This window comes from Homarus americanus, unplaced genomic scaffold, assembly GCF_018991925.1.
Source record: "Homarus americanus isolate GMGI-L3 unplaced genomic scaffold, GMGI_Hamer_2.0 scaffold24430, whole genome shotgun sequence".
In the NCBI taxonomy this organism is placed as follows: Eukaryota; Metazoa; Arthropoda; class Malacostraca; order Decapoda; family Nephropidae; genus Homarus; species Homarus americanus.
Window position 1 is genome coordinate 217,890 of NW_024753068.1, and position 22,620 is coordinate 240,509.

Here is a 22,620-nt window from a genome sequence, read left to right on the forward strand (position 1 = left end):
CATTGGACTAACCTAACCTAACCTAACCTACCTTAACCTAACCTACCTTAACCTAACCTAACCTAACCTTACCTACCTTAACCTAACCTACCTTAACCTAACCACTTACATTGTTAATTATTGCAGGTCCCAGACTTTTCGACCACCCTGTATAAACCACGGAATAAATCACACCTTACTCATAGGAGAGAGAGAGAGAGAGAGAGAGAGAGAGAGAGAGAGAGAGAGAGAGAGAGAGAGAGAGAGAGAGAGAGAACATCCTCACCCCCCCCCCCCTCCGGTCACCCTGACATTTGCAATTTTCCTCCTTCACTCATATAATTATGTGTGTGTGTGTGTACAACTGTTGTCAAGGTCTCATAACATCCTTTGTGGCAATGTGTCAGAAAAATACGCCTAATTATTATTATTATTATTATTATTATTATTTAAGATACGAGTTATATTTACCACCATGTCATCTCATCTTGGTCTTGTTTGAGAAATATTGACTTTGGGTGAGAGTTTAGTCTTTGTTTTGCTTACACTAACAACGTGGGGCGGAGGAGGTGTGGGGAGATGGGGTGGAGAGGTGGTGGGTAGGTGGGGCGGGCAGGTGATGGGGCGGAGGAGGTGTGGGGAGATGGGGTGGAGAGGTGGTGGGTAGGTGGGCAGATGAATCAGGATGCAATGAGGTTAAAAGGTGAGTCAAGGTTTAAATAAATTCCCCTGAAGAGAGGAAGGTCCAGGCCCGCTCCTCTCCCCTCCCGCCAATGTCACTGATTCAACTCAATAAAATGAACGTTATTGCGAGAATCACAAGGGGAAAAAAATCACTACTAGGTCTGTAGCCATAAATTACACCTTTACCGATATTTAGTTATTTATACAGAGCAATCAACGTCTACATTAGATTTGGGTAATGTATGTATGTATGTATGTATGTATGTATGTATTAACCGTGGTATAACTTGTTCACAGCCTATTTAAACTCTGTACTGACCACATATATTAAACAACAGATTGCATATGATGGTTAGGTCTGGTTAGGTCTGGTTAGGTTATGTTATGAATGGGAAAAGGAAAAATAAATGACTATAAGCAACACACGATAAACGGGCAGGAAGTGTAATGAACGTTAGATGTGGTGAAAGGTTTGATAGAGAATTTGCTGGACATGTCTATTGTGTGCTGATTGACGAGTTGGTCAAGACGTGTGTGTGTGTGTGTGTATGTATGTCAAGGATGAATTGAACGTGCCTGTGTGTATAGTGTGTGTGTAAGGTGTGTGTGTATGTAGTGAATGACAAAGGGAAAGATTGTATATACAGTAATGCTTTACGACGTTTTAATATCACCCCGACATATAAATTTACATCTAAGTTTATTTGGAATAAATCTATGCAGCATAACTAGTCATAATAAATACTAATAGAATAAACTTGGTGATAATGACCAGAAAAGTGAGTCCTTATAATGTCACGTATCACCTTGGGCTATAGGCTATCATAGGCTGGGAGTGTTAATTACTGCCCCCCCCCCCCACAATGATCGTAGGCTAATAGACTACACCAAGGTAACAACCTATCGTGTAGGCAGATCATCCCTGGAAAACATACAATTCAGGGTTATTATGGAAACCTTTCGAAAATATATCAAATGTAACCAAGTTCTGTGGCCACCGGGTAGTTTAGACCACTGCCACACACGCCACCATATGTCTGTAAGGAGTGAGAAAAACTGAGCACATTCACCTTATCATTTTATTGCTGTGATGCAGTTAATGTAAAAATAAATAATACACGGTGTGTAATAAGCTTTAAACTTTATACACATAATAGAAAAACAGACACTACATATATATTATGCAACGCCCTTTTGCATTATTTCAGTATTTCCAAATTTTACATAAAAGGGGAGAAAACTTTTAGTTTCTCCTTCAACATGCGTAAGTCAGTGTTCCCGACTATATATATTATAACATCAGAATACTTGATGCTCAGTGTTATACATTAGTTAAAAACATTTGACCAATAAAACTGATGTTATTAGTCATGCATCTTGTAATTAAAATCTTTTGTGCAGAATATTGTTAAATCTTGCAAGCGAGAAGGTTTAAAATAGAGATCCTGATTAAATCCTGCATATGATATTATATTAGTATATTTTATTGTCTTGTAAATAACAATTCTCACTTTCTGGTAAAAAATACCACGAAATAGGTGTGTGTGTGTGTGTGTGTGTGTGTGTGTGTGTGTGTGTGTGTGTGTGTGTGTGTGTGTGTGTGTGTGTCAGTACTGCCTCTCGTCCTGGCAGGTGAAACTTCCTCCTGTCATCCCTAAATTTGTTTTCTGAGTAAATGCGACTTGAGCGTCTTTTTCACTCCCAAATATACTTTATAAACTTCAAAATAAACAGACGTCGGAAAAGAAGAAACAATAGAGAAATGGAATGAATGACGGAGCCGCCTCAAGGTGTGGAGGCAAGAAGCAACAATTACATTACTTCTCACATCGAAAAACATAATTCATTCTCCAAAACACAATGGGTCACATGAGGTTCATCCAGATCTATCCAGTACCGGATCTCCCTCTCCCTCTCTATCTTTAATAACTCTTAAGTATTTTCATTATTGTTTTATAACTCTATTTGCATTCATTCATATCTAGACTAAGGCACGACCTCTTGATGTTCCCAAATAAATTCTAAATGTCAAAACCCACAAGAACATCACAGGTTGGGGCACCATATTGATATACTGGAACTGTGTGGATATTCCTTTATCTATCCTTTTATTTCTGAATAAATAATCAGAATTCTAATATCTTTCAGATTTCTTCTTTTTTTTTACCAGTCTTCCCTCACATGTCTCACTTCTCGGATCTAGTTTTTCTTTACCCAAATGTATTTTTTATGCAGTTTAGACGAGTAAAATATTGAACAAACTATTACACTGATTCTGGAATGTCTCTGGGCCATCTTATCCCTCCTTATCTTCTTGATCTAACACAATAATGACCCTTTCCTTAACCCCTTGAGTAGACGATAACTAACAGACCAAAATAATTAACGTACATATACCCGCGCTAAGATGATGGCAATCTTCATAGCTCAACTCGATCCCAGGACTAATAATAACAGTTGGCTGTGTCTCTGCTACTACATTATGTTTACCCTTAATTACTAACAAAAATGAACATACAAGGAAGTGACACGTGAGAGGTAAACAAACGTATTACATCTCGTTGTGTAATGTGGACGGTTGTACACAATGACAGCGTGTGGTGGTATAACCTTTGACTAGTTTAGCATATGGCAGTTTCACATTTCTCTGCGTGGGAAATAGCACAGTTGGTTCGTTGTTGCACAGTTACGCGGTATAACGAGTCAAATGGCTACCTATAATCCTGATAAGCCCTCCCCAAGTCAAACCTATAATCATTTACGAAGCTCATTTGACTCGTCACTCGGGAACATCATAAACATCTCCCTCTAGCAGCAGATTCGAGAGCTTCATTTTTTTAATTTTGATAAAACGTTAATAGACAAAATAGCATTGGGATTTTACAGTCCATAGAACAGTTCGATTTCATTAACGTATAGGGAAGAAATAATGTAAGAATCTTAACCTTTTGAGTATGATGACAACCTTTTGAATATTATATAATCAAGCGGTCGTCATCGGACTGAAGGGTTAAGTCAATGATTCTGGGTCCTGAAGCTTGATATAAGAGACGATGGTGAGCCACAGACTGACCAATAAGAAACGTTTTGTATTACAGGACGATAAAATTTGACAAATCAGACGCCAAAAATTTCAATATCAAACATCTCTTCAACACAGCAACATAAACCACCAATTATTTTCCTTATTTCAAATTTAAAAAGTTTAGTAAATACATCATTTTATTTTACTTATTATTTTTATTGGTAAGAGAAAATCCTCGATAATAAAAAGAAGTTAAATGAGGGTGGAGTGTGTTGGTGGGGTGGGGTGGGATTTTTGGAGGTGGGGTGGGGTTTTTGGAGGTGGGGTGGGATTTTGGGGGTGTTGGGTGGGTTTTGGGGGGAGCTAAGATGCACGGGTATTCCTTCTCTGTCCTAATCCCCTTCACCACCACTTGAAGCTGCCGTCATTATCACAGCCATGGAAAGAAAACAGATGACATATAATAAACTGGCCTAAGAACTTCCCCTCTTACAATGTGTCTCTACAGTATCAAAATAACCCGGCATCACTATAATTCGGTATCAGTATAATTCAGTATAGGGTATCAGTATAATTCGGTATTAATATGATTCGGTAATTTGTGGAATTGGATTAGTGGTGTTTGCTTGTTTTCTACGTCTAGGTAAAAATAATAATAGGAATAACACCGATAATTCAACTGGCTATTATTACTACTATAATTGATAATAATAATAATAATAATAATAATAATAATAATAATAATAATAATAATAATAATAATAAAAAAATATATTATTACTACCACCAGGCTTAAAACCCACAGAAATAACATAAACAATAGTAACAGTAAAAATAATAACAAATAATAGTAAAATAAGAACAATAATAACGTACTCAGTGGTGTAATAAAGTACTCAACATTTAACAGAGGACAATAAAGAATTACCTGTATCTCTTATTAAATAAAATCATTGGCTTCATATGGCAGTGTATGTAAACAGAGACAGTACGAACACCTGTCTGTCACTATAGTAATTTTCACATCCACCGGGAACCCAATAGTTGCGGCTGGTCACTATAGTAATTTTCACATCCACCGGGAACCCAAAAGTTGCGGCTGATCACTATAGCAATTTTCACATCCATCGGGAACCCAATATTTGCGGCTGATCACTATAGCAATTTTCACATCCATCGGGAACCCAATATTTGCGGCTGATCACTATAGCAATTTTCACATCCATCGGGAACCCAATAGTTGCGGCTGATCACTATAGCAATTTTCACATCCATCGGGAACCCAATATTTGCGGCTGATCACTATAGCAATTTTCACATCCACCGGGAACCCAATAGTTGCGGCTGAGAAAAACAATCCCCAAGAAACTTACCCAAATTAACCTAAGCTAACATAAAATGATCTAACTTAACCTAAATGGATGATTACAATTAAAATAAAGATGATTTGATGCGATTTTGTTTCATGGGATTATTGTATGGTATTTCAATTGTTCTCTCTTGGGGGGAATATATCTTTAAAATCCGTATAAATATGTTGTTTTTTTATGGTAATTTAAGCGTAAATGTAAACTAAAAATCGCGTGACGGGAATCGTAAATTAGAAAAAAAAAATATTACGATAATAAGAATACTCATAATTGTCTTCCGTTCTCAATTCTACTCTGGGTGATTTAGTCTTTAAGTGAACTGGTGAAATGGCTCCAACGCCACTACTAACTATTGGCCCATAAAGAGTATACTAACCACTGGACTCAAACAAAAGTAATTGGTCAAATGTGGCCAATTAGAACCTGAGGCCTATTAGAGCTGGAGGCCATTAGTACTGGCACTTATTAAAACTGTAATCTATTAGGACTGGTGTCTATTGAAGCTGAGGTCTTTTTAAGATAGCGGCCCATTAGGACTCGAGCATATTAGAACCGGGGCCTACTAGACTTGAGGTCCTTACGCCCAGCAACTAAAACAAATATGTAGGAGAATCATAAGGCACAAGAATGCAAATGAACAAATATTTCAAGTATTAGAGACAGTTGTTATCACAATACCTCAAGATGGTGCAATGGTATGGTTATCACACATACCCCATCACCACACCTGTGACGTCACCCTCTCCACACATGTGACGTCACCCTCTCAACCACCACACCAGTGACGTCACCCTCACCATACCTGTGACGTCACCCTCTCAACCACCACACCAGTGACGTCACCCTCTCCATCACCACACATGTGACGTCACCCTCTCAACCACCACACATGTGACGTCACCCTCACCACACCTGTGACGTCACCCTCTCAACCACCACACCAGTGACGTCACCCTCTCCATCACCACACATGTGACGTCACCCTCTCAACCACCACATGTGACGTCACCCTCTCAACCACCACACCTGTGACGTCACCTTCTCAACCACCACACCTGTGACGTCACCCTCTCCATACCTGTGACGTCATCCCTAGACACCTACCACACCAGTGACGTCACCCTCTCCATCACCACACCCACAAAAACACCTCCCTGTCCCTGCCACACCTACTACTCACACCTGCCACACCTCTCTTACCGTACACCTGACAGACACCAGCTGCCTCACACCACTCTCGTTAAACCGTAAAACACTCGTGTGGTTCCTGCGGCTGTACGGACACACATTAACTTGTAACACTCATGACATCACCTTTCCTCACCACCTGTTGTGTAAAAGATGACGATAATTCGAAGGTTTAATTTATGTATTCTTTAGCACCAAGACCCAGCGATATGATAAGCACTTCGGATGATTAATAAATACTTAAAAAATATTATTCAACTCAGGCACAATGATGTTCTGTATAAATTTGGAAGATGTTGACGGTCGAGGGAAGTTTAGGGACGCTGTTAAGGAGTAAGGCAACGTTATACCTCACAACACATCGGCTCCTCGCCTCGACTCCTCAGCTCCACTAAAACATCCCTCAACCGCTTGTAGTCCCGCTCGTGCTTGACGATCTTACTCGAGGGTTTAGCGACAAGGTCCACCCCCGTCACTTGACACTTAAACCACACCCCGGCCTCCAACTCGATGATGAAGGGTGAGGTGTTGGGTCCAGTGCTGGGTGGAGGGGCACTGGTGAGGGCAAATCATTGTGATAAATCTGTCCTCAAGATGGTAACTTTGTGATGAACTTAACTGTATTTTACCACATCAAGTGTCACATCAGTATAGAACAAGTGAATAAGTAATGGGGAACAACACGTGTAACGCTGAAGAACAAACAGAAGAACATACCTGGTGTGAGGTCCACTCAGGAGGATCATGAGGGACAGGTCCTTGGCTGTGGTGGAGAGCAGATACTCTTGTAACTTCCTCACCACCTCCTCCTCACTCATGTCTTCCTCATCCTCACTGCCTCCATCGTCATCAGTTGATACACTCTTAACTTGCAGCTCCTCAGTACTCCGTAAGCTGCCGTCACTGTGGTCACCTGCTGCAACAACATTGACAAGCTTGTCTGTTTTCATTGGAGATTCAGTGTTCATCGTTTTTCTGGATTCGTTTTTCAGGAGGTGGTGTTTCCTCTTCCTGGTGGCGGCGTGGAGGAGGGGTGCATCGTGCTGGTCATCTTGTTTACACCTGGTACACTGCTGGAGGTCACGGGGCGCCCGGCAGTACTGTGTGTCGCCCGTCCAGCACCTTAGGTCTTGGAGTGTGGCGTCGGCGGCCCTGGAGTCACCCAAACGTCTCACATAACTATGGTACAGTCTACTGGCCCTGAACACACCCAGTTGGTCCAAGGTCTGGAAGGCCAGGATTCTCCCTAGGGGTGACCTGGGGCTCAACGATCCAGGGCCCTGAGGTATGACTGCGGTGCCTGACGCGAAATCAAACCTCAGGGCCGCAATGATCACATCTCGAAGGTAACTGAAACAAAGAAGAAAAAAGGTCAAGTAACAGATCTCAATATAACTTCATTCAACATTTATCCTTTAATACATTTCTATCACTTAAAGACCGACTATCAGCCCAACACTTTCTTTCCCCAGGAGTCACTACATCACTGTCAGGACCTGGTCAACCTTTCTAACAAACACATGAATGACATAACCTTCCTTTAAGCGATCATAATAAACAACAATAATATAACCATTAATAACAAGTCTTTTTTTTTCCCAGTTGAGTCTTGAGGACATAAACAAGAGCTCCTCACCTGAATGGTCTACAGTCGTCCATTGGCTCACCATCCTGAAAAAAAAAGAAGAATTATACTCAACAACATATAACATGATGGCCACAACAGGAGGTTAGGTTAGGTTATCAGTATGAAATATAACCCCAGTGAACGGAGACAATGCCTACTACAATCTATTATTTATTTGTATTTTCAAACATTAAAACAATCATAGTTCCAATAATAATAAGTAATAAAAGCACTACAACAATAATAAGAGACAGATGACACACCAGAAACACCTTGAAGTTGTTCTGGGGTGACAGTATGAGGCCGTTCACAGCCCGTCTCATCCTCTCCGGCTCTCTGTGGCGGAACAATACATGAGTTAGTGGGCTGCTAAGATGCCATAATTCACCTAAGTTGCCATAATTAACCAAAGCTGCCACCCGTAACCCATAAGCTTCAAAAATTAACCCATAAACTACCATAATTAACCAATAAACTAACACAATTAACCCATAAACTACCATAATTAACCCAAAAGCTGCCATAATTAACCCCTAAGCTGCCACAATTAACCCATAAACAACCATAATTAACCCGTAAGCTGTCATAATTAACCATAAGTAATGACTATAAACTTATAATTAGCATGAGTTAAATTAAGTACCAGTGATAGAGAATAACTATACATAATTAAAGGTTTAGACTGACCCAGAGAAGAGATCCAATGGGCAGTAACTACTTCGACCATGACCATCCTTGACGCGCCGCTGGAAGGGAGAGTGAGAGGTTAAATTGCTGTTGTAATGTACTGTACTTATGGTGATTCAGTAGTCATGGTATTTAGGCTTTGTTTAATAGGGAGGGTGGGTGGGTGGGTGGGTGGGTGTGTGTATGTGCCGCCCGTACCATATAATGTAAACAGTGAGTCGTGTCTTGTTTTAATGGAACATGTAGACCCGTCACAACTGTATGGAATATTAGATGATAAGTACGTCTCCCACCACCCACCACCCTCCTCACTCGTCAGGCCAGGGAACAAAACCAGTATACCAGGAGAGAGTGGAGCAAAGTAGCCATTATCACCACCACATTATCATAAGCCACTACTGAACTAGGCTGGCTGATCGATTATGCTGGTGCGGTAAACGACAAGTCAACACACTCACTACTAACAGCTATCTTACTCTCTTTATATCTCTGTATTGACTTTTATTGTAAGTGAGATCATTTCTAACAACTCATTGGTTATTTTTTAACATAAAATCAACTTAAAGATATGACTCTTAGTGCAGATCATCCCAGTGGTGTGTAAATATGGTGAACTAAACCAACACAAGCGATGACTGTGTTGAAGGAACTTGTACATACAGTAATCGCTTTATTCACAACACGTCCTCCACACACCCATGGGCTGGTCTGGTCCTCTGCTTTAATGGGGTAACCGCCCTTGGCTTGGGACGCTCCTTTATGCTCAAGCTGTTAAGTCAACCAGTTGCATGTAATCTTAAACCTCCATTTACAAAGATATTTATCGTAGTAACATCTGAGGAGCTGAGCCGAGCCCTTCAGTCAAGGGCTCGGCTCTTGACCCGGAGATCTTCAAGGTTAGTCTGCTGAAATTTACTCGTAATCAGAGATGTAAAAAAAATATTTACCCACATCACTTAAAGCAAAAATAACACAGTGTGGCATCGAATTACCGAGAGCCTACCTTTATAAAATACATTCACTAACACCATTTAGAGAGAGAGAGAGAGAGAACAAGCACTCACCTTGAGGAACTGCTTCACACAGTAGCGACACAGTGGTAGCTCCGGCGTGGAGTAGTCCAGGAAGCCTTGCTTGGGTTTGATCTCTATGCACACATTCTTAGGCTCCACAGCTTCAATGGGTCCCGGGAGAGTCGCTTCTAGAGACATATCCGTTCCTTGCGTCCTTCTCCAAGATGTTGGTGTCTTCTCTAGAATAATCCCATCCAGTCCTAGATTTGTAGACGTACTCGCCGACATTTCACTATTACTGTCTAGAAAACCATTTATGGATGATGACGTCGCTTCCAGGTTCCTCTCCACCCCTACAGTCTTTTTCCTACTAGTTGAGCCTCTGGTATTACTTTCTCTATCCGGGAGACTTTCTCTAAATGATGGTTTCGCATCTAGAAGACCGTCTTCTCCTAGACTATTACTTCTAGTTGCTGACATTCCTATATTACCATTCTCCTCTAGTAGACCTGCTCCAGGTGATGTTCTAGAGGCAGTGTCGCCGCTAACATTTGTACTCTTCTTGGGGAGTAGAAATTCCCTGAGATTCACATTGTTGTTTATTCCTTGAGATTCTGTGGGTGGCACTAAAGAGGCGATGCTCACTTGTTGGCGAGGACGTGCTAACTCAAACGACGATGGAGGAGTGAAGAGGCTAGTGGCAATGGGCAACGACGATGATAACGATGGCATAAAGGGACGACGTTGTGGTGACGACGAGGAGAGAGTGGTGAAGGCGGTGGTAAGAGGCGACGGCAAGAATAAAGAAGGTGGCGTTGACGAAGGTGCAGGAGAAAGACGTGATGAATTAGCGTCGAGGGAAGCGGTGTTAGATGACGAAGGCGATGACGAAGGCGATGATGGTACAGAGGAAGGAGGGCGTGGCAGTGACGACGGGATCAGGAGAGCGGAAGACGATGATAAATAAGACGATGATAAATAAGACGATGAAGAAGTGTCACGTCTGGATATGAAGATACTGGCTGCGTCGGGACAGATGCAGGCGACGCCATGATTGTTGATCTCTTTGTGTTGACGATAACCTGTTGAGAGAGAGAAACAAAACACCATCTTAGATTGAAGTCAATCCACTGAACAGTTTAATGTGGAGTAACTTTTATCTCATCATGTATATATATATATCTTAGTAGCTAAACTTTATCCCTATACAAATATTTACCAAAAAATCACATAAAAAAAATCTTCAACGCCTTAATTCTTATATTTTCCTTGATAACTACTGTAAATCATTAGCATATATTGATACATAAATAATATTACTTTTTCCACAACAGATAATGTACAGTAGCTAAAACTATCTGTGTATACTTTGTGGGGAAACAATACGAGACCATGGACGATAAATTTTGGTATATGAAGGCTGTCACTAGTCACACGTAAAACATCGGAGCATATCGACCCCCTTCCTGCACAGATAGTTGTTTTAGCTACTGTACATAATTCACTCCAGTTGTATAATTTGCAGGGTGAATGAAGCTGTGTGTGGTACATCTTGTCTGTAGCCCCTGGAAGACAATGTTGAAACATGTCGTAAAAATCGAGTCAATCTCATATCTTTACCACGCCACTATTTTTTCATAGCACCGCATCTTCACCACTCCACACCTTCACCACTCCACACCTTTCACCACTCCACACCTTTCACCACTCCACACCTTCACCACCCACCTTTCACCACTCCACACCACCACCCACACCACTCCACACCTTCACCACTCCACACCTTTCACCACTCCACACCTTTCACCACTCCACACCTCTATAACTCTTCACACCATGTTAAGTGTTAAAAGATTGAGGGGTTGAAGCATTATATCAACAACTGACCATGCACGTTACAAGTCCACAATGACCAAGGCTTCAATCCCGCGTCAACTGTGGTGATTCCATACTCTCCCTCCACACCCTTTGTCTCTCCCCACACCCTTTGTCTCCCTCCACACCCTTTGTCTCCCTCCACACCCTTTGTCTCCCTCCACACCCTTTGTCTCTCTCTCTCACACCCCTTTGTCTCTCTCCACACCCTTTGTCTCCCTCCACACCCTTTGTCTCTCTCTCCACCCTTTGTCTCCCTCCACACCCTTTGTCTCCCTCCACACCCTTTGTCTCCCTCCACACCCTTTGTCTCCCTCCACACCCTTTGTCTCCCTCCACACCCTTTGTCTCCCTATATATTCTGTACCTTTATTTACAACACAGTTCCTCCATAATGACACAAACCGGCGAAACACTATAAACATCTTCCTTCTTAATCACTTTGGAAACTGTTAACTCTACATATTGTGTTAACTAGGCGGAATAATGTGAAAGTTATACCGAGGCTTCCACTATGAGACGCAAAAAGCCATATGACGTTAGGCCCAGCGAGACTATACCCAACACTGTGATCTTTGGTTTATATTTTATCAACCTGTGAATGGTGTTATGTTTTTTTTGGGTATTATAATTCTTTTTCTTCCTTCTAACCCCAAATTCCCCACATTATCACTTAATATGAGTCTAGATTCGTCCTCACATAAGAAGTTTTTGTGTGTATGTTTTGGTCAATCTAGATTTGATTCTGTGAAACCATAGATTACCTGAAGATTAAACACCCTAATGCACATCTATCCTAATCTAACCTGAGAACTTAATTTAACTACTCCTAACCTAACCTGACAACATAACTAACTACTACTAACCTAACCTGACAACATAACTAACTACTACTAACCTAACCTGACAACATAACTAACTACTCCTAACCTAACCTGACAACATAACTAACTACTACTAACCTAACCTGACAACATAACTAACTACTACTAACCTAACCTGACAACATAACTAACTACTACTAACCTAACCTGACAACATAACTAACTACTACTAACCTAACCTGACAACATAACTAACTACTACTAACCTAACCTGACAACATAACTAACTACTACTAACCTAACCTGACAACAACTAACAACTAACTACTACTACTAACCTAACCTGACAACATAACTAACTACTACTAACCTAACCTGACAACTAACAACAACCCTAACAACTAACTAACCTGACTGACCTAACCTGACAACATAACTAACTACTACTAAACCTAACCTGACAACTAATAACTAACTAACTACTAACCTAACCTGACAACATAACTAACTACTACTAACCTAACCTGACAACATAACTAACTACTACTAACCTAACCTGACAACATAACTAACTACTACTAACCTAACCTAACCTTCCCAGGTAGCGTTAGAGGGGGGGTTAATAATCCTCAGATGAAATAAGTTAGGGTGTCAATTCTAATGTTGATCCGCCTCCCCAAAAATACATATTGCCTTACTCATTAACAGCTGCAGCTACGCGGAAAACTTGTGCTAATCTGTATGCCGAGGGTCAACGGACACAACTAAAGGGGGGCAAATATAAATTAAATTAACTTGATACATCCGGTGGTTCTACTTTTTATATTATTCTACGTGATCGAGAGACAGGACAGTGCTCACTCGAACGCTCTACATACTGTAACAGAATTAACGAATCAACCTGCGTTATCAGTCGCGTGGGGTTGACGTCACGTTATTCCAACAAAGGGAGAGTCAGGAAGGCCAGGTGTCGCGTATCACACACACAGATTACAGACCACAGATCCAAGAGTGTTTTCATATGTAATTAGTCTCTCCCACATCTAGTGAATAACCTGTTACACCAGAGTAAAATCACACACACACACACACATTCGCTAATCACACACACACACACACAGATTACACACACGGTAATATAAACACGCTAACTAGGGTACATATTATACAACACTAGGCTGCCCGTCAACACAACTTTGGAAACTGTGAACGTGAGAAGCAAGTCACGCCTGCGGTTACGACACGGCAGATTTTTAAAGCACTACTTTCACTTCTCTATTGTTGCCCTTGGCTTAAGTTTTCCTCCTTCGTGCATCGGTCAAAGGGAACGTGAGAAATGTATGTTAAACTTTCTCATCTGCTTCACGTTTTATCGATAGAGGAATATATAGGTTATGGTGATGTTGCAAAATGATGTTGAACGTTTTGATAAGAACCATAAGAGATTTTAAAAGTTATTCAGAACCTTTTCTCCGTTATTTATCATCATTGTGAGCTTATATGACAACATTACTAATTATTTAACAATATTCTAGTTTCAGTATTTATCATTCTACTGCCAGCTGGGTACCTCCTCTGAAGAGTTTCCAATCAGCAGCTATAATTTTACATAATACAAAAAATACCAACAATTGCATGGAGGTTTGGATATAGAGGCAGGAAGCTTTCGTTCAAAATACATCAAAATAACGTAATTAATTAAACTGAACACAAAAAAGATACCTAACACTATCAGAATTCTAAGTTAGTCTTAAAAACGCACCATTTTCTTTACCTCGCTACCATCTACAATAGAAAACGTATAATATCTTTGGTGTGTCTGCATTATTTTCCATATTAGCTTTGCTTGTTACGTATACAAAGATAAAGAGATCACCAACGGGTTTATATTCAATAAGAGTAAAATATATGACATTCACACTGTATTACCTAACCCAACACAGGAAGAGGAACACAAGTACGAATAATAATACTGAATAATATCTGGGAGTGATTAAACTCGCGACAATTTCTGAACTTTATCTCTCTACCGTCAGATTTTATGAGATAATTTCCATTTAAATGTTGCAGTAGCTTCCCTTCAAGTAATTTTTATTTTCTATGAATAAAAAACAAACTTTCCTTTGCTATTATTGTATCGAAACTCAGTCACTCAGTTCTCACACTTCATACTGACCAAAAATTTACTTTTATCAAACTTTCTTAACAGAGTTGAATGGAACTATCAGAGAATATGACAATGTATTTCTACGTTAATACAACAATATAATACAACACTTATTTATGTTACTGCGGCGGATAATAAAAACTGGAACAAACCATTTTTTCGTATAAGAGAAAACGCGAGGGCTAATTCTGTAAACTAACCGACCAAAATAACATTGATTATAAATATATCTCTCAGACGACGACTTGGTAAATCTTTAAGGTATTTAAAATTGAAAAGGTAAATATATACAAATTTACAGGAGAGAGTAAAATAAGAAACACAAATAAGATGTCATGCCCGTGAGGTTATATGCGCTACGCTGATCCCCTGACGTTCCTGCTGCCCCCTTCCCTACCCTCTTGACGCGTACATTTTTAAGTGCTTCCCCTCCGTCAGGCAGCCATAGAGGGGAGGCAACGAAGGAACGAGAGAGAGAGAGTCATCAATATCAGATTAGCAACACAATCTTGCGAAATTTCCTGACTCTCTCTGTCTCTCTCTCTCCTTTGATCCCCTCTTCCTCAGACACCAGATCCCAACACCCATCTTATCTCTGTGATACACTAAACCTGAGTCTGTACCGTAACCTCAGAGCACCAATGCATTATCTTATCACCTCAAGGTTGGTAAATCCTCACCTTTCAGTCTATTTATAATTTATAACACTAAGTCAGTTTTATAGGAGGGGGAGGGTGGGGAGGGGTGGGGAGGGGTGGGGAGGGGGGTCTGACTACCTTATCGTCTCGAATCATAATGCTCCCATGCCAGTCCTCTTGCCTGTACGCCTTCTAAATTGACCTCCATCGACATACCATATAAAGGTACTATATCTCCTACTTCCTCCCTTCCGTCCTAGCCCTTCATATTATCTCCTTGCCCCTAAAGGTGTCTCCTAGCCCCTTACCTTGTCTCCTGGGTTCGACGGTGTGCTTGAGGGCTGTCAGAGTCTCCGGGTCTAAGATGGCAAGGCGTGACTCATCGGTCAGTAAGGGGCCGAGGATGGGACGGGCCACGTTGTGCAGGAAGTCTTCATCCCTGGTGGCCCGGAGGATTAGATCTTCCCGGCTGGTCACTCCCCCTACGGCCGTCTTGCGCAGTCGAACCACCTGCCCCTGTTAGGGGGGTAGGAACACGTGAATATAAACAACAGACGCAAACAACCATCGACACGAGAAAAGTGGGAAAAGGTTTTGCTCTACAAGCCAGGCGGCGACCCTGACCAACCAATTGCATCCAGGGGGGAGGGAGGGAGGGAGGGGGTATGCGGCGGCGGCACTGGTGAAAGGCGCAGTGTTGAGGGCAGGAGGTCATGATGCGCGTTTTATGGTGGTGTGTGTGTCTGTGTAGTGTTGTGTTGTGTATCTCTGTATGGTGCCTGACTGAATATGGTGCTAGTTTCATTATGGTGCCAGTTTGATTATATAACAAAAGTACTTACTACAGTATGGTGTACCTGTCTTACTATGGTGCTTCGCTATAAGTTGATATTATGAAGTTATAACAATTTGTATGATAGTTACTGCTGTACTAACACGCATACAAACAACATACAATCACAATACTTATAACACGCACCTACAGTACATAAGGCATACATAAATATACACGTATAAACACTCACAGTCTGGACCCGGATGCGCAAACACTCGCCCCAGAAAAGTTTTTCCTTGATTTAAGTCTATGAGCCGCAGGAGAGGGTTTCAAATTACGGAAAAGTCTCAGTGTGTCTCAGTGTGTCTCAGGGTGATTCAGTGTGTCTCAGTGTGTCTCAGTGTGTCTCAGGGTGATTCAGTGTGTCTCAGTGTGTCTCAGGGTGATTCAGTGTGTCTCAGTGTGTCTCAGGGTGATTCAGTGTGCCTCAGGGTGTCTCAGGGTGATTCAGTGTGTCTCAGGGTGTCTCAGGGTGATTCAGTGTGTCTCAGGGTGTCTCAGTGTGTCTCAGGGTGTCTCAGTGTGTCTCAGGGTGATTTCAACTCTCATATCTCTCGCAATCTTTTGTTTTTCCACCTCTTATGTTGGGTAGAAGCCACGATTAGATACGGTTTAATAACACTGGTATATTATAATCCTTCTCCGACAACTTGGTACATAATATTATACATCTAGATCTTGGAGTCATATATTCAACTCTGTTTATGGTAGTGGTAGAGTGGTACAGCGCCTCCAAGTCTGCTTCTTTCTTTTTATCTTTCTTTCGTTCTTTCTTACACACACACACATAAAAAAATACGTCACTTACAACATCCCCAAAGACACGCAACACGAAACCTAACAAGTATATACCAGTAATTACCACTCGCTCAAGAACTCTCGTTGGCATGTGACTGTTATCGTTCACTTGGCACCCCCACGATATCACTGACCGACATGGGTAGACAAGACAATTTTGATCTGTTATGTAACTTTAAATACATACCACCTTGAGGTTAAATGAAATAAAGTAATATTAATATCCTGAAGGGGATAATAACCCACGTGATTTCGGGTAAAGAACCAATCAACACACGGTAAGCCCAGATACGCGTGGCTTTAACCAAATCACTTCCCGGCCATCAACTAGACTGACATACCGCACATTGTGAAACCGAGGCGCCATGACTCGTCCACACTACCGCCCAGGGAAACGACCTGTGGTGGTGGACACTGACAGCCATTGTGGTTCAGTATGTGAGAAATGTGTGAACCCTTAACCTTCTGTCTGTCCCTGTCACTGATTTGGTCTCTTTCTGTCTCTCTCTCTCTCTCTCTCTCTCTCTCTCTCTCTCTCTCTCTCTCCCTCATCATACATCAGCTGACACCAACACTACACTACATCCTTGGCTGTTTAAACTCACTCTTGCAACATTATTCAGAGTCAGCAAGAAAGTAGTGTCTCCAGTTATTGCTGCGATTGCAAGTTGCTGATGCAGTTATCAACATTCTTCAACACAGGAAATTTTCACCATTGTTTACTGCTTTGTTTTGAACACATCTGAGCATAACCTAACCTAACCTCACCTAACTTAACCTAACTTAACCTAGTCTAACCTAACTTAACCTAGTCTAACCTAACTTAACCTAGCCTAACCTAACTTAACCTAGCCTAACGTAACCTAACACAGCCTTACCTAGTGTAGTGGTTGTGGTGGGTGTAGTGTAGTGGTTGTGGTGGGTGTAGTGTAGTGGTTGTGGTGGGTGTAGTGTAGTGGTTGTGGTGGGTGTAGTGTAGTGGTTGTGGTGGGTGTGTAGTGGTTGTGTGTAGTGGGGTGTAGTGTAGTGGTTGTGGTGGGTGTAGTGTAGTGGTTGTGGTGGGTGTAGTGTAGTGGTTGTGGTGGGTGTAGTGTAGTGGTTGTGGAGGGTGTAGTGTAGTGGTTGTGGTGGGTGTAGTGTAGTGGTTGTGGGGGGGGTAGGGTAGTGGTTGTGGAGGGTGTAGTGTAGTGGTTGTGGTGGGTGTAGTGTAGTGGTTGTGGTGGGTGTAGTGTAGTGGTTGTGGTGGGTGTAGTGTAGTGGTTGTGGGGAAATGAATGTCCCAAGGGGAAACAGTTCTTATAACCTCCTGGAAGACACGTCAACACACGATGACTTACCACCTCAGCACATCACCCAACCAGCTGCTGAGTACAGGTGACTGAGGCACCAACACACTGACTGACCTGACTGATCTGTACTACATAACACTAGAACACAAACTGCTAAAAATTCACAAAGACAAGAATGTTTTTCTTTAATCTTAACAGCTCAGATAACGGACGTAAACACACACAGCTCAGATCACGTACATATACACACAGCGCAAGCCACGGACGTTTCATGTCTAGAACACGTTTCTGTTCCTTTAGTTTGAATGAATCAGAATGATCTGCATGCATGAGTTTGAGTGCGTGCAAGCATTGTATCTGAGTGCAGGCATAAGTGGGTATATGCATAAGTTGGAGTGCACAGGATACGTATATGTGCGTGTATGAGTTTGGGTGCGTGCACGTGTGTGTGTGTTAAGTGTCACACCTGTGCAGGATATTGCGTCCACCCGTGATAAGTAATTTACCATGATAGTGCCACGTGTCTATCCTGGGCAGCTGTACCGAGTAATGAACACAATAAGTCAGGCTGCATTGGACTAACATGGATTAAGATGGATTAGGTTGGGTTAAGTTAGGAAATGTTAAGATAATGTTATGTTAGGTTAGGTTAGTTTAGGTTTGGAAATGTTAATGTTAAGTTAGGTCTGGTTAGTTTAGCTCAGGTTAGGAAATGTTAATGTTAAGTTAGGTTAAGTTAGGGTGATGAAATAAGCTGGAAGGATAATCTTAAAGTGTTACAATAACTTAACCAATTGCTTAAGATTCTCAAAGACTCGAATTTTGAAATTATCTCGTAACCAAAGACACGAGACACACTTAAGCTACAGCACGAGTATACTGTAGAGACGTGTGAACTACAGTGCTGTCTGTACTAGGCTTTATATCTTCACCCTCTATATCACCCCTCACTCTGATTGGTCAATTGGCGTTGTTATAATGCCACTACTAATATAACACATAATGGCACTCCTATATAAACCATAATGGCACTCCCAGTATAAACCATAATGGCACTCCCAGTATAAAACACAATGGCACTCCCAGTATAAACCATAATGGCACTCCCAGTATAAAACACATTGGCACTCCCAGTATAAACCATAATGGCACTCCCAGTATAAAACACAATGGCACTCCCAGTATAAACCATAATGGCACTCCCAGTATAAAACACATTGGCACTCACTGCTCTACAGTACACTCAGTCAAAGTGGTGGAGTAACTCACTAGCTCCTGAATAGTGACACCTCAATATAAGGGAATTTAACGGATTAACCTCTCGCATATTGTCCATTAAATAGAGGTTTCACTGTACCAAGAAGCCATGGATAAGCCACCTGTTCACCCGCCCAGCACCGTAACGACCAAAAATCATGCCATTGGTGTATAATCATCTGATAGGCGATATCGGGATAACATTTTACTATAGCGAGGTTGTAAAAAGTTATATCACAAGTCACCAAGGTAAATAATTAGCTCCATTAATACAGGTACGGGAGTCTGGTATCAATCAGGTAAACTCACCTTGCCAATGACCCTGAGGACGATGTGGTCGGCGCCCTCCCCTCGATAGGTCAGGTCATGCGGGGTCACCCTCAACACGGGCAGCTCCTCCCCCTGACCACCGCTTGGGAACCTCCTCACGTCCACCAGCTGGGACGACACGGACACACCCACGTACAAGGACACGGGCAGAGCGGGTGGTGGTGTGGCATGTGACGGCAAGGGTGGCACGGGTCGGGGAAGGGCGTCACTTAGGGGTGTCATGGGGCGAGTGATGGTCACGGGGCGGGAGTGTGGGCGGTGATTAGTTGCACTGATCACTGGTACTGGAGCTGCGGCCATCAGCATTTCTGGGAGGAAGAGGAACGGTGTGTTACTCAAGGTCACTCACTCGTCACTCGTTAGGCGTGAGATGGGTGGCAGAAATCACAATTCGTGGGTGGCTAAGTCAACAATCACCAGTATACATGAATCACAGGTTAGGAAATGTTGTCAATCACAAACTAATAAATCACGGTCGAGGTGTTGTAAAACATTTATCCTTGTAAAACACGAGTAAGTGTTGTCAATCACTCTTGTAAATCACGGTTAGCAAGTGCTGTAAACTATTGGCATTTATAAATCACGGTCAAAAATATTCTCGTCACTCACATGTGTAAAAATCACTGATCGAATAATGTTGGCAATAACTTTCTTTTGCAAATCACGACCTTAGAAAGTGTCATCAATCACTGTCGCTTCTAATGGTAATCTTGTCAATCACATTCACTAACAAAAACACATCAGGAAGTGTTGTCAATCACTGGTTCTTTGGAAAATACCAACCAGGGAATGTTATCATTTACTGGTACTTTTTTAAATCACTTCAGGATAAGTTGTCAATCCCTAGCCGTTGTAAATCACAGATAAGGGAGCGTCACCAAATGTCACTCGTAAATCACAAGCCAGGAGCCCTTATAAATCACTCACTAAAAAAAACACGGTCCGGCAGTGTTGTCAATCACTTTCACTTGTAAATTAACAATAACAACAATACCTGTAATAATAATAAAATAATAATAACAATAACGATAATAATAATAAAATAACATTAATCAAAATAATAATAATATTAATATAAGAAAAATAATAAATAATAATAATAACAATTACAATAATAACAACTATCCTATTTCAGATGATAATATAAACAAACACTTAAACCTAAAAACAAAAGAAACACGAAATGTTAATGATCCTATTATAAACACAAACATATATGGCATTCAACTCTACTTATAAAACACAAACAAAAGCCTAGCGGTGTGGGGGGGGAGGGGGGAGGAAGGGTGGGCGGAAGGAGGGGGGGGCGGAGGGGGTAAAAAGCAATAGAAAAATATTTATATTGCTTGGGAAAAATACAAGGTCAAGAGATACTAAAAAATTATATATATATATATATATATATATATATATATATATATATATATATATATATATATATATATATATAAGATGCTGAGATAGAGAGAGGGAGATATAAAGAGAGAGGGGTAGGGGGAGATAGAGGGAGATAGAAAGAGAGAAATATATAGAGAGATGGTGGAGAGTGTCGTACAGAACACGTCGTGGCAGCCGCGAGGAGGAGGAGGAGGAGGAGACGGGATCAATGCTGGCGGTGTCGGACAGAAGAATTACCAGCGTCAGAATGGTTGTTGACACAGGGCCAAATGCTCGACACTGAGGCGGACAAGGTCTTGAGTGGGAGGTAAGTGTGGTGTTTGCCCGTCCCGGTATCCCAGTAGCTCCTCAGAAAGTACACCAGTTAATGAATGGAGGCGGAAAAGGTCACTAGGTTTCGTCTCCCACGCCAACAACACTGTAGCCGGGTGCAGTGGTGCCACCTATCATTAACACTCAGCTCGGGTTATTAATTCCCCTATGGATGTTTCTGAATATTGTTGTGATTCTCGTTATTTTCCTATTTTTTGGAGTTATTGGTTTGGAATATGTATAAATTTACCAGGATTTCTCTCCAAATGAACAACTATAGTCAATGTTTTGGAGACCGTTGGTGATGTAAATACAGTTGCTAACGTTTGTTTTCTGCTATTTAAATGAGCTTCGTAATAGACCAATTTAACAATATGAACCTTTTAGACATAATAATATCAATGTATATTTATAAATTTATATCGTATTTATTCAACAGAAACGGATTTATAGCTAAAAATATAATGATAAATGAGATACTTGACAACTGCCAGTGACGTAAACACTAGTGACGACATCTTCCTAACCTTGCCTTACCATGTGCCACACTACAATATTATTTACAAATATATCCTTCCTAGGTCAATATAATCTATTACAAGTAAAATAAATACACATTATACACTAATACTATAAGAATATTAAATTATGGTTGATAAGAGAAGCGGTATAACAATAAAGGTTTTAAAAATCCTAAAATCTGGCACCACTGTGTGTGTGGGCAGGTACAGGGTGTGACGTCATCAGTGTCCGGCCGGAGCTCTCATTCCAGCCAAGTGTTCCCGCCAAGATAAATTTACATCACGGAACTAAGCAACACTGATAAGGCGGAGGGAAATTCTTGTTATATCAGTTTGCTCGTTACAATTCACGATAACGAAAATTAATTTGAGTGCTGTAGAAAGATAACTATGTACTGTGATAAAACGATAATTTTAAAATGTTTCAAATTTTTTGCTCTGGAAAATTGTCACCGACGAGTAAATATATATAACATAGTAGAAACATTTATATAAACATCCTCAGTACTAACCAAACATAATATAACATCGGTAAAGTTTGTTAATATAGCGAAATAATCTTAAATCAGCGTATGTTCTTTGGATTTATGAGAACAAAATGTTGTTACATAAATGATCTCTCGTGTTTAATAACCTGGTCGACCGATTAAATTTAGAGACAGACAGACAGAACAGATTAATAAATAAACAGTTAAACAGACAGACAGATAGACTCATATATAGCAGTTTAAAGGTTTATTTCTATTGGGTCTTTAACATTTATTCGGGTTTACAAACACTGGTCCTCAATATCATCATCTAAC

General features: G+C 41.1%; 1 protein-coding gene across 3 annotated transcripts in view; it reads right to left on the minus strand.

The window, feature by feature from the left end:
- Window positions 1–21,574, minus strand: part of LOC121855251 — a 52,641-nt gene extending 31,067 nt beyond the window's left edge. The window contains exons 1-10 of one of the 3 annotated variants that reach the window (XR_006086752.1): window positions 21,222–21,574; window positions 19,566–19,894; window positions 15,386–15,593; window positions 9,625–10,655; window positions 8,561–8,619; window positions 8,137–8,209; window positions 7,883–7,917; window positions 6,964–7,596; window positions 5,890–6,801; window positions 1,729–5,785 (exon numbers count right to left, since the gene is read on the minus strand). Coding sequence is in view for 2 of the 3 variants with exons in the window: in XM_042350136.1 (XP_042206070.1) it covers window positions 6,591–6,801; window positions 6,964–7,596; window positions 7,883–7,917; window positions 8,137–8,209; window positions 8,561–8,619; window positions 9,625–10,655; window positions 15,386–15,593; window positions 19,566–19,892 (2,577 nt within the window). In the remaining variant the exon portion in view is untranslated. Of the gene's footprint in view, window positions 1–1,728; window positions 6,802–6,963; window positions 7,597–7,882; window positions 7,918–8,136; window positions 8,210–8,560; window positions 8,620–9,624; window positions 10,656–15,385; window positions 15,594–19,565; window positions 19,895–21,221 lie in introns of those variants that run through there. The other 2 variants (XM_042350136.1, XM_042350137.1) reach the window with 2 other exon arrangements.
- Between the last annotated feature and the right edge of the window lie 1,046 nt (window positions 21,575–22,620).